The sequence below is a fragment of the Falco naumanni genome, chromosome 3 (assembly GCF_017639655.2).
Source record: "Falco naumanni isolate bFalNau1 chromosome 3, bFalNau1.pat, whole genome shotgun sequence".
In the NCBI taxonomy this organism is placed as follows: domain Eukaryota; kingdom Metazoa; phylum Chordata; class Aves; order Falconiformes; family Falconidae; genus Falco; species Falco naumanni.
This window is the reverse complement of record NC_054056.1, coordinates 81584243-81597070: the sequence shown is the minus strand read 5'-3', so window position 1 is coordinate 81597070 and position 12828 is coordinate 81584243. Positions and strand designations below refer to the sequence as shown.

Genomic DNA, 12828 nt, shown 5'->3' with positions numbered 1-12828 from the left:
CATAATAATCAGTAAACTCTATATAGATATTCCAAAGATTGTTAATGAGTTCAGTCCTTTTTAGTAACTCAAATGTGATATATTGAGAAAGTTTGTTAATGATGACTGGCAGATATATCATCTTAACTTTGTATGGGTTTGTTCCTTACACGAATGTGCATCTTCAGGATGCAGAATAATTCCATATTAAAACTCAGTGTAATGGTTGCACTGTAGTTTTAGACTGTAATATTATGATTACTTGTAAGGCTTTTGTTAATGCAGTCTCTGTCCTCACCACTGGAAAGAGGAGGATGTTTTCTTTCTCTTTGACACGCTCCATATTGTAGAAAAGCCAATATCCTCACAGATTTAGTCCATTTTCTGAGGATTTCAGGTGCTCCTTTGCATTTTCCTGGGAATGTTCACATTATCAGTACTCTGTTAACTCTGCTTGAGGCAGAGCAAGAAAAGTTTAATCAAAACCATGTAAAAATCTAATCATTGTGCCAATGCCAAAGACCCGCATGAGGCTCTAGAGCCACAGGCTGAATATCATTTTTCCATATTATCACATAAATAGTTCCCTAAACACTCTTTAAAAGAAAAGGTGGGGAGGGAAAACGTGAGGGCTTGTTGTGGGATCTGAGTTTATAAAGTGGATTAAGGTTCATGTGCTTTCTTCCTTTGCATGTAACAGAGAGAAAGATAGGTCTAACAACAAGAAACGGGAACTTCTGATGGATGTTGTATTTTCCCTCAGTCTAGGTAGCTGCTAACAGCATTTCCACCTTTCTTTTTATTCAGAGGACTGTGAAGTAGTGAGGTGGGATGTGCTGTCAAGGTCCCTACTGCTTTTGCGTGACAGAGCTTATCCTGTGCTAAGTTGCAGCTAACACAAGCAGCCAACAGATGCAGTGATTTCCATGCTGTAGTTCTAGGTCTTCCAAGAACTTCTGGGGTGGGGGAAGGATTACTGGGAATTCTGAGGATGCCTGTTGCTGCGGGGAAAGGATAGGAGGCTGCGGCTTCTAGCAAGCTCTAGCAGCTGCCAACAAGCTCTGTCAGCTACTCCTGATCAAAAGCTGCACTGAGCTTTTCTTCCAGCTGTCTCCTGATTAGAAAGAGTCAAGCACCCTTTCAGCAGGTACTAAGGAGAAGACTGTATAAGCGCAGGGCCTAGAGCACCGCTCCCAAAAGCAGCTAGAAGATGCAGCAGTTTGCACAGCAATTCATGCTGAAGGGAGCCAGAAACTGCTGAGGACAGCACATGTGCACTCGGCAAGGGTGGTGATGTGCCACATGGCACGGTTCCTAGCACCATCCAGAGCAGCTGTCCCTGGTACCTTGGAGACCTTGAGTCAGATCTAGTTCCAGAGCTCTAGCTGGGATGAGGAGACCGTGGTCTTGTCTGCAGGAGATGTGCACTGTCAGAGAATCTGTGTTACCAAGTAAAGGAGATGCGGGAAGATGTCATCAAACTGTTGCTGAAATCACTGGAGCTGATGAGTAAGTGATCAATTGGATCTTCTCTGAGACCCTGCAGGTACCAGAGCCTGAATCTCCAGCCATACAGGGAGAGTCAGTGCTTATTGGGCTCTGAAGTGGGGAGTCCAATGACAGTGAAGGCTGGAAGCTTGTAATTTTGGGCACCAGGAGGACCCTAAAACTACAATTTCAGTGTTGTGGCATCAGATGAGGGCCTGGGAGCTCTCAAAGCATCCAATCCAGCCAACTCTGAGCCCTGCAGCAGCACCAGAAGGAAGCAGCAAGTTGTAATAGTGGGCAACTTCCTACTGCAGGGGATGGCGACCACCATCTGTGAGCCTGACCTGCTGTGCAAGGAGGTTTGCTTCTCACTTAGGGCTTGGATTGGGACGTGGTAGATAAACTGCCAAAGAGTGTCTGTTCCTTAGACTATTACCTACTGCTGATTTTCATTGTGGGTGCCAGAGACACTGTAAGGGGACACATGGTGCATAACAGGCATGACTAAAGAGATTTGATTTTTACAACTGTGGCACTCTCTTTGAGGATCAATGCTTGGAAGAGACAGGATCCACCTGACCAAGTGGGGCAAGCATCTTTATCAACAGGTTGGCCAATCTGGTCAAGAAAGCTCTGAATTGAAGGAGAGTGGAGTTGAGCAATAAACCAAGGAAGTTAGTAGGCAAAGACTTAAGGGTGGTGTTGACAAGAGATACCCTAAAACCAACAAAGCAGGGCTGAAGGGGTTCCACCCCAAGAGTATGCACACAAGTAAGGAAGAGCCTACAGGACAGCATGATGGGGGAAGTCCTTATACCCTTTCTGGGAAATCAGGACTCTTGGGTTCCTATCTGAAGTGCCACTACACTAACACACTTAGCATGAAGAATGAACAGGAGGAATGAGAGGTCTGTGTGCAGCTGCTGCAGGGATACAACCTCACTGGGGTCGCAGAGGCATTTTAGTATAGCTCACACGAATGGAGTCCTGCAATCAATGTGTAGAGGATCTTTAGCAAGGCCCGGCCAGGATGGCAAGGACAGAGTGTCCTTTATGTGAGAGAGCAGTGGGAATGCACGGAGCTGTGCCTGGGGATGAGTGATGAGGCAGCTAATAGTTTATGGGTCAGGGCTGGAGAGCATACCAATGCGGGCGATACTGCGATGAGTGTCTGCTGAATGATCAAGAAGTAGATGAAGTCTTTTTTAGGTAACTGGAAGAAGGTTAATGGCCATGGCCCTGGTCCTCATGGCAGATTTTAACCACCCAAGTATGTGTTGGAAGGACATCACAGTAGGACACAAGCAGTCCAAGGATTCTGGAGTGCATGAGTGACAACTTTCTGACATAGGCAACTGAGGAATCAGTGAGGATGGGCATTCCTGCCACAGCTCACACTTTCAAACAAAGAGGAACTGATCAGAGATGTGAAGGTTGAACTCAATGCAGTGACCGTGAGATAGTGGCAAGATCTTGAGAGGAGAGAACAAGGCAAATATCACATATCACAAACTGGACTTCATGATGTCAGTTTTGTGTCTCTTCAGAGACCTGCTTGGAAGAATCCTGGGGAATACAGTCCTGAAGAGAGGAGTCCAAGAGAGCTTGTCAAGGTTCACCTCCTCCAAGTTCAAGAATGGTTTAGCCATACATCCTGACGTGCAGGTGGTCAAGAAAACGCAGCAGGAAGCCTGCATGGATGAACAAAGAACTGGCTAAACTCAAAACAGGGTTTGTGATGCAGGTGAGGTGACCCAGGATGAATGTAGAGACACTGTACAAGCATGCAGGTATGGGGTTAGGAAAACTGAAGTCCATATGGAGTTGAATCTTGGAAGGTATGTGATGGGCAACAAGATGGGCTTCTACAGCAGCAAAAGGAAGACTAGGGATCCACTGTTGAGTGGGGCAGAGGGCCATGGAAAAGATGGAGGTACTCAAAATGCTTTCATCTCAGTCTTTAATGATAAGGCTGGCCTTCAGGAATCCCAGGTCCCTGAGATCAGTAGAAAAGTCTGGAGCAGGTAGGACTTGCCCTCGATGGAGAAGGATTAGGTTGGGAAGCATTTAAACAGACAGGACAGGTCCCTGAGGCCACAGGTGCTGAGGGAGCTGAATGATGTCATAGTGATGTCACTCTTTATTATCTTTGAATGATTGCTGTGTTGGGGAGGTTTCTGAGGACTGGAAGAATCCAAATGTCACTCCTATTTTCATGAAGGGTAAGAATAAGGATCTGAGAAAATAGTAAGTCAGTCAGCCTCACTTCAGTCCTTGAGATGATGGTGGAAACTGTTTCTGATCATGTTAAGAGTGACAGGTGACTGTAAATAGTCAGCATGGATTTAAGAAGGTCAGATTGTGCCAGGCCAATCTGCTAGCTTTGTACAGTGAGACAACTAGCTTGGTGGATGAGAGTAGCGGATGTGGTTTATCTTGACTTTATCATGGCTTCTGACATTGTCTCATAACGTCCTCATTGACAAACTTGTGAAGTATGGCTGGAATAAATGGACAGTGAGACAGTTTGAAAACTGGTTGAACTAGTCTCAAAGGATTATGATCAGTGGCACAAAGTGTAGCTGGAGGCCAGTCACTGGTGGTGTACACCAGCGGTCCATACTGGGGCCAGTATTGTTTAATATCTTCATTAATGATCTGGATGATGCGGCAGAGTGTACCCAAGGTGAATTTGCAGATGGTACAAACCTGGGAGGAGTGGCTGATGCACCAAAGGGTTGGCTCCTCTGCCATCCAGAGGGACCTCAACAGCTGGGAGAAGTGGGCGGACAGTAACATAAAGTTTAGCAAAGGGAAATGCAAATCCTTGCACCTGGGCAGGAATAACTCCATAGATCACTACACAGTGGAGGCCAACTGGCTGGAAAGCAGCTTTGCAGAAAAGGCCCCGGGGGTCCTGGTGGACACCAAGTTAAACATGAGCTGGTAATATACCCTTGCAACAGAGGCGGCCAGCAGCATCCTGGGCTGCATTTACAAAAGTGTTGTCAACAGCTTGAGGGAAGTCATCCTTCCCCTCTGCTCAGCCCTGGTGAAGGGACTACGTCTGGAATGCTGGGTCTAGTTTTGGGCTCCCCAGTACAAGAGAGACATGGACGTACCAGCACAAATCCAGGGAAGCGCCACTAGAGTGATTAAGGAACTGGAGCATCTCTCATCTGAGGAGAGAGTGAGAGAGCTGGAACTGGTTAGCTAGAAGAGAAGGCTTGGGGGGATGTTTATCAATGCATATAAAATCTGTGAAGGGGGTGAGTAAAGAAGGTGGAGCCAGGCTCTTTTTAGTGGTATCTGGTGAAAATGAGGCACAAACTGAAATACAAGAAATTCCATGTAATCATAAGAAAAATAACGAATTTTTACTATGAGGGCAGTCAAACACCAGAGCAGATTGCCCGCCAGGTTGTTGAATCAGCCACCCTCAGAGATACTCAAAACCCAACAAGAAGTGGCCCTGAGCAGTCTGCTTTAACTGACCTGCTTTGAGCAGCAGGGCTGGACTAGGGGATCTCCAGAGGTCACTTCCCACCTCAGCTATTCTATGTTTCTGTGATAAACTAGGGAAAGACTTTCAGAGGAATCACATTAGTGGTGTAGAGGAGCCAGGGACAGCTTTAAGCTAGCTGTGGAAGAAGAGTTGATGGTGACTGTACTGATTGATGAAGCTTTTCATTGTTTTTCCCTTGATTTTAAATTAGTGTAATAATTTTCACTTTGGAAATACAGTTTGACCTATGATGTCAAAGGCCTGTTCCTGATTCTTAGGTGTAAAATCTTTCAGCATATTATTTATATCTATTGCCTGCATATTCCCTAAATTTATTTTCTGTATTTCCTGAAACAATGTTGCAAATGAAATAAAACTAATAAATCAAGGGAAAATGCTGATACAGGAAATATTATATGTAAACTCATCAAGTGAAAGGAAACGGTGAAATTCTGCCTTTCACTTGAAAAACTGCCATTCTTTTTGAGGTAGATCTCAGTCTGAAGCCACTGTTTTTATTGTAGATTTTGTCATACTGATAGTGGCTTGGTATTATGTTTATACCTTCTAGAAGCAGAGGGAGGCAGAAGGTGAATGCTGCATGTCAGAAGCAATGAAGGACACTGTGGAGTGGGATAGAAATGAACGTTCTCGAAGTATCTGTTTCTTTGGTTTGACAGCTGCTTTGTGAACAAATTGCACCATGGTGTTTGGAATTCATTATGCATGTGGGACCTTTGTAATGTTCTTCCAGAAAGAGTGGTCAAATGCTGGAACGGTTTGCCCGGAGATGTTGTGGAATCTTCATCCCTGGAGATATCCACAATACCCTGGACAATGCCTGAAGAAGACGGTGTAACTTCAGAGCCTGACCCTGCTTTGGGTGCTGTGTTGGACTAGATAACCTCCAGGAGCCTTTCCAACCTGAGTTATTCTATAATTTTATGAAAATCTTACATCAGCCAATGCATTTCCAGACCTTAATAATTCCCTATAACTGTGTTAAACTGTAAACAGGAAAGCAAATACCCACTTTTTGCATGTCGTAAAGGCAACTTAGCTCACCCCTCCAAGGCCCTATAGCCAGAGGCTTGTTGGAGCCAGTGTTATGGTTTTGCCGTTTCCATATAAACGTATTTTTAGAATTAGGCACAAAGTTCAGGGACACTGAGACTGGAGTGCTTATTCACACTTGTTTGGGTTTGAAGTGTGCTGCTGTCTGAAAAACTTTTTGTTTTGTAGTTGAAACAAATCAGTTACAATTATTAATGAAAAGTCAGAAAGTCTTCATACAAAAAAAATCGCCATCCATATCAACAGATGAAAATGGAGAGAGCACACTCTAATAAAGATCCTTTAAGAGGACGAAGGAAAATGTAGTATTCTGTTGTGGTTTTCAGTGATTCAAGTTTTGTTGCGATGGACCTAGCTTTTGGCCATGCTTTTGGATTGCTGGGCTTTTTTACATTGCTGTAACATAAGTACAAGTTATTTGTCATAAATGAGAAGCCATTTCTGATAGGTATATATTTTTCCAAGGACTACATCTCCAGCGTGTTAGAAAATCCTTTGTTTGAGGAAGGAGCACAGGCAGACTAGACCACAGAATTAAGAGTTTAAAGCAAATTCCTTCACCTGTGTAGAATATAATTAGAGGACCTTTTGGAAATGTTCTATTAAAAGATTATAATTTTAACAGTGATTGGAACTAATTATCTGTGCGGAATTGCTTTTTCTGGGTGTGTGAGTGTGTGTGGTGGAATATTTCTTTTCTGTAGAAATTCATTATAAGGACAAGCTCTTATGTTTGTAGTTGTCACCATGCTGTGACAGGACCTCCCAAACCTGAGAATGGCATTATGCCTCTTTCTTCATTCTCTGCTAGCAAGAGACACGTTCCAGGGTAGGGAGTATGGATTGGGTTAGCTATTTTTATTACTGAAAATAGAGATGTGGAGCTGATATGGATAAAGATACTGCTTTCTTTGAGGAATAATAGCTGTGCCATTTCATAGGAAAATGTTACATTTTTTGCTTCATCTTTCTCTTGGGGCCTTTCAGACATACTCAGAAAAACAATCCCTGCTGTTGTATTTGGTAATTTTTCTGTAGGAAGGAAAAAAAAAAAAAGGAAAACAATGTGGTGGTGATTGCTGCTTTTCTTTCAGTGCCCCGAAAATGTTTGGCTGTTACAGTGTTGGAGGAGAGCTTCTACCTACCCTTCATTATGTTTTTGGAAGAGAACTCCTCAGTATCCTCTACAACAATTTCAATACTTGAACTTTAAAAAGAGGCTAGAAGTATGTTGTCCAGGTCCGTCACTTTCTGCCATCTGACTTTTTGTTGTCCCCAGGAGCTGAGCTGTGTCAATAGGTTTCAAATGCGAGACCTATCGATCCTTCTTCCTCCGTGCCACTTTCCTGTGGGACAGGAGATGGCTCCCCAGCATGGTTTCCACTGGAGCTTTCTGTTCTTAGTTTAATCTTCTCAAGATGCAAACCAAGAATAGAGCAGAGCAGGGCTGTTGGACTGAAGTGTAGTAGAGCTCTTTGCAGAGCCCTGCAAACGTGAGTGAAGAGCTGGTTTGCACATAGGAGCTGCTGTCAGAGTTACTGATGGCTTTGCTGAGGCACAGTCCGTGTATTTGAGTCTTAGGTCTCACTCTGTGAGAAAATATAATGTTTTCTCCCTAACTACTGCTCTATATTACAGAAAATTAATAGTTAAAACTTCTAACTTGTATTGTTTTCTTTTTGTGACTTCTTTGTAGGTATCACTGCCCAGTGCCTAAAATTTTCTATGTCCAGTTAACTGTTGGCAACAGTGAGTTTTTTGGTGAAGGAAAGACTCGTCAAGCTGCTAGACATAATGCTGCAATGAAGGCCCTTCAAGCTCTCCAAAATGAGCCTATTCCAGAAAAATTACCTCAGGTTTGTGTTTCAGAAAACTGTTCCTAGTCTTCACGTTAAGATACCAAATCAAACAATTTAATTGCCAGTTTTTCAATGTTTAATTTTTAGTGTTTTTTTCATACTAGCTTCAATAATTAAAGTTGTAATGCTAACAAATTGTTACTATTATTTCTTTATAACAGCACACCTAACACGGGGCTAGAGTTAAATAACAAAAATAAGTGGGCATTTTAAAGATGGGATTGTCAACAGTGATTAAGTAAAAAATAAAATCAGAATAAAATCAAATATTTGTGTTTGTACCAAAAGTGGAGAAAATGTCCATTGAATCAGTGGCTTCATGGAGAATGAATTATTAATCTTAAACGTGTGTTGTGCCATGAATGTGATCTTTACGGTTGAAATGACTTGTCCCCAGTGTACCAAAGAACCTGACGGAGCTCGCTGACAGCTACTGATCACCTCTCTGATGGTTTTGGCCACTTAGTACCCTTTTTAATGGCTAGCTTTCTCACTGCTATGTTTCTAAACGGTATATATTGCTACATAAAAATGAAAATGTTGTGTCATATGTTAAAAAATATTTAACATAACAATTATTCTCAGAATAATCTTTGCAAATCGAAAGGACAAATATAATAAAATTGTCCAGTCAAATAAGCCAAAATAAATGCATAGGAGACAATGTTTTTATTTTGCATACTCTTTCCGATGATGTCTGTTGAACTCCTGTGCACAGTACAAAACATTACTAATAGTACCTTCAGTGCCTTGTGTGGTAGTTTTGAGCTGCTTTTGAAGGCTGGAAACAATTTACTATATTAAAAAATAATCTTTGTTCTTTCTGCCTCACCCTGGATGTACATCCTTCTTTTGATCCAAAGAGAGTTTGACTCACCCTTTTGTTTTGCCATATTATTTTTCTGGATCAGGAAATTATCTTCAAAATCATTCACTGTAATTAATATTGATTTTTTTAGAAAAAACAGGAAAAGTATTAAAAAATAATACATAAAGTCTTAGGAGGAATCCCTGTACCTTCCTCATTGTGAATTTCCTTCTTTTCCCTTTTAGTTTCCCGTCAAATATTTCGGTAATAATTAATCCTTAGCACAAACCTGAGTGGGAATCTCATATTATTGAAACATATTTTTAGGTCAGCATATTCTTAGGGTTTGAAAATGGTATGTTTCATATCATATTTTATCAAAAGAATCTTTGAATTCAAGATATCCATTAATCAGAATGGAAATCAAACCACTAAGTGTGCATAGGATAGTAGGTAGTAGGCAGAAGTAAATTGTATAGATAAGTAACATTGATATGTACCTGGTTTATATACTGAGTTTTCATAGCCATGTGCATACGTAATGTACCTAGCAAAAATAATAAAATCTTTAATTAATATTCTTGCCTAATTGGGTCTATTTAGTGTTTATTTACATCAGTGTCTCTTAGGTTGTTCAGACTTTTAGAAGATGTACTCATAGCAAATTGAGCTTCCTAAATTCTTGTGTTGCCTCTCTCATGAGCTAATGAAGTAACGTCACTCTTCTCTTCACCACCGTAAGCTGTAAACTTATTATTCCTGTAAACTGAATGAAATCTGCAGTTAGCTATGAGAAAAATAGGGAAGACTTGTCAGGAAACAAGATTGTAGAATAGCTGAGACATTCACATACTACTTGCAAGACCTGTGAGAGCACTGTGAGTTTCTGGTGCAGCAGTTGAAGACCGCTTGGGTGTAGGATCTCAGTAGCAGGTGTCTGTGAGTAGGAGACTAAATAGGGTCCTCAGTCAGTAAAACCTCTGTGGCTTGGTTATGCTGAGAGTAAAGGGCTAGTAAGGGTTGCAGGCTAGTCATGAAGAAACATCTCTGTCACTTCATGGAGTTGTAGGTGACTGGAGAAGGCTGGAGGTAGCGCTGTGCCTAGGTCATAATGAAGTACAAAAAGCTCCATCATGTGGAGCTGAGTGTAGCTCCCCAGAGGACTGTAGTTTGGTTGAAGTAGAGTTTAAGGGCTTCATGGTGCCAATGTTCAGGCCCCTCCCTGCTGCTGGTCACATGAAGTGCAGGCAGGGCTGCTGTGTGGTGGTGGGATGTGCCCTCACCGTGGGACCTGGTCCAGCTCAGTAAAACTCTGCTTCCTTCAGCAGAACTGATCTGCTTGGGTCAGCTGTGGAAGGTGATCGATTCACCATTTCTCAGAATGTCATGCGTGGATCAGATCCAGTACACATGTAGAGTCTGGCTGGCCTCAGTTACATGGCTAGATTGAGCTGCTTCATTCCCCAGTCACTGCCACTGTGCTTCCAAGGAGAGCACAGAGGGGAGCGAGGACAGACCTGCTGGTACCAATCTAGCCTTGTATCCCATTAGTGACTCAGTGAATTTCACTGGAATAGGATCCATGGAATTTACCTTTTAGCTTTCATAACCCTGTTTGCTTAATGCAGCCTTCTATATATTCTTTCATTTCAAGATAGACTTTTTTTTTTCCTTTTTTAAAAAAAGCAGTTAAGGATAAATTTTTTTATCCATATTAAACCACTGAAGAGGAGTATTGCTATCTTAATACTTCATTGCACAAATGTGTGGAAGAGCATAAGGTGAGCAGAAAGAAGAAGCAGTCAGCAAACAGGGCAGGGTTACAGGTTTCATAAAAGAGCTATTGTGTGTCTGCCAAAGCACGTCTTCTGTATCGTAGATGTGAGGCTAAGAAAGGCCTTACAATTAAAGTGTCAGTTGTGGAATGAGGATCAAATTTAAATCCAAAGTACTTGAGACACTCTGAACATATTTTATCTTCCTTAGGGAAGTCATATGACTGAAGCTTGAAACATTATTGCTCCATACTAAGGTCTAAGTTTTAAAGTCTGCAATCCTCCCTATTCTGCACTCACAGTTAGTCTCTCTACTGTGTTTGGTGGAAAAATATGCAAAGAGCTAAATTGTGAGGGCAGAAGGGACAACCAGGGATTTTCTGGTCCAATGTGTTTGTACTAATCGTGAAATTTTAAGCAGTAATTTCTACGTTAGACTCTATATATCTGGTATAGCTGGAAAACCTAAACATTCTTGACCTAAAGGCTTGGTGGCAGTCCAGTGGGCTGTATATTATTTTATGTAAATTATGCCAGTGATTTATTATTCCCCATTTCAAAGGTAATTTGCAAGGTATTTCTTCTTCACTCAGCTTCATTTTGTATCTAATTGGTATTTTCTTATCTTTGCTAAACGTGACAAGCAGGTATCAAAAATCTCTCCCCCTTATGCGTTTGCAGATTATGCTTAAGTAATTTTCAGTCTTTTTATAGAACTGATTGTTTCCACTGTCTCTGTGTAAAGTTGTTTCTTCTAATCAGTAGTTCATCCTTGTGGCTTTTTTTTGTCAATGTTTTGGATTATCAGTGTCCTTTATAAAACACAAACTTAATTGAATACTAAGATAGTCATTAAGGTTTTTTACAGAATAGTAGTACCCCACTCTGTATGTCTGAAACTTTTTATATCCACAAAATATGTTTTTACTTTTAAATATTGTGCTTTTAATTCTGTTCAGTTGATCTTTCTCAGTGAACCTAATCAGTGCTTTGCCTGTCTTATAACTAATGACCTACATCCTTGCTTTCAGTGTTCCTTCACACTTCATTATATGAAACGAGCTAGAGGTCCTACATAATTTCATTCTAACTACCCTTGTTACTGCTTTGCACTGCACCCTTATTTTTTCCCAGCAGGTTCTACAAACTTTATACATTTTTATTTGTATTTAGCTCCAAATCAACACCAGGCATGTAAATTGCTTTTTCAGACTCAAAATTTTGCAACCATTTAATGAGAGTAGTTTGCATGCTGCAGCTGACTGCTGTATTTTTGGTCCTGTGTTATCTTAAAAATTGATATATTAAGAGTTAACAAATGGCAGGTAAAAGATTGATAAATGTCACTTTGTGTAACAAATGTTAATGTGAAGAACGTAGTGATTTCTTAATGTGATTTTATAACTTCGGTATCTGCATTTTGTAGCTATGCTGGTGGCTGAAGGTTTAGATCAGGCTTTGTTATGTGAGATGGGGACTCTGCAGGAATCCACCTAATCCAGCCCAAGTTTCTTTGATGTTTACCTCCACTAATAAAAAATTAGGAGCCTGGCCAAGGTTACGTGGTTGTTGAGAGATCCCAGTTTGAAACATTTAGAGCCTTGCAGTGTGAAAGTAGCTGAAAGTGAAACCTCTGAGAACTAAGGAAGATGTGGCCTGGGGGACAAACACCAACATGTAGAGGTTGTAGAAGGTGGTAGCTCCTTGACTGATCCCCGTGCTGGTGGTTGTCTGAGAAAAGTAAGACTTATGTAAAGGGTAAAACAAAGCTGAATTGTAGGCAGGATAATGTTTGCATGTGCCTTGTGTTGTTTTATCTCTTAGCCTCTCTGTTTGTTATGTTCCTATGGATAAATAAATAATGTTCTGTGTTGAGCAAGCTGTTCTCTGTCACTACCTTTTCACACTGGTCATAACTCCCAGAGGGAAGTTGATGGAGGGGCCATTAACCAGCTGGACCTGCTGAGGACACCTGTAACCTGGTGACCCAGTCAAAGTGTGGGGGTGATTCACTAAATTTCTTCTGAGAGAAGTACAGTCTTCTCTACTTTCCAAGAAGTACAGAAAACTTCCTCCTTGCTTGGAAGGGGTACCCACAGAGAGACTGAGAAACAGGTCAAAAGATCTGTTTGATCCTCATGTTTGACACAAGAAGTGTGTATTCAGATGATTATTATCTATGTCATTAATAGGACTACAATCCACAGAAGTTATTTTGCCATCTATCATTTATTTATAAATTAATGTGTATGTCTTCCTTTATTATGAAGCATAAGTGTAGTATATATGGCTTCGTGGTCAGCAGGTGTCTGATAATGGGGTGCTGGGATGGATGTACAA

The 12828-nt window shown here is 41.3% G+C and overlaps 1 protein-coding gene across 4 annotated transcripts in view; it reads left to right on the top strand.

Annotated features, from left to right (window-relative positions):
- The window catches only part of STAU2 (staufen double-stranded RNA binding protein 2), a 177454-nt gene that overhangs the window by 50802 nt on the left and 113824 nt on the right, over positions 1-12828 (top strand). For all 4 annotated transcript variants that reach the window (XM_040588431.1, XM_040588434.1, XM_040588433.1 and 1 more), the window contains one exon: positions 7743-7902. In XM_040588431.1, coding sequence (XP_040444365.1) covers positions 7743-7902 — 160 coding nt within the window. The remainder of the gene's footprint in view (positions 1-7742; positions 7903-12828) is intronic.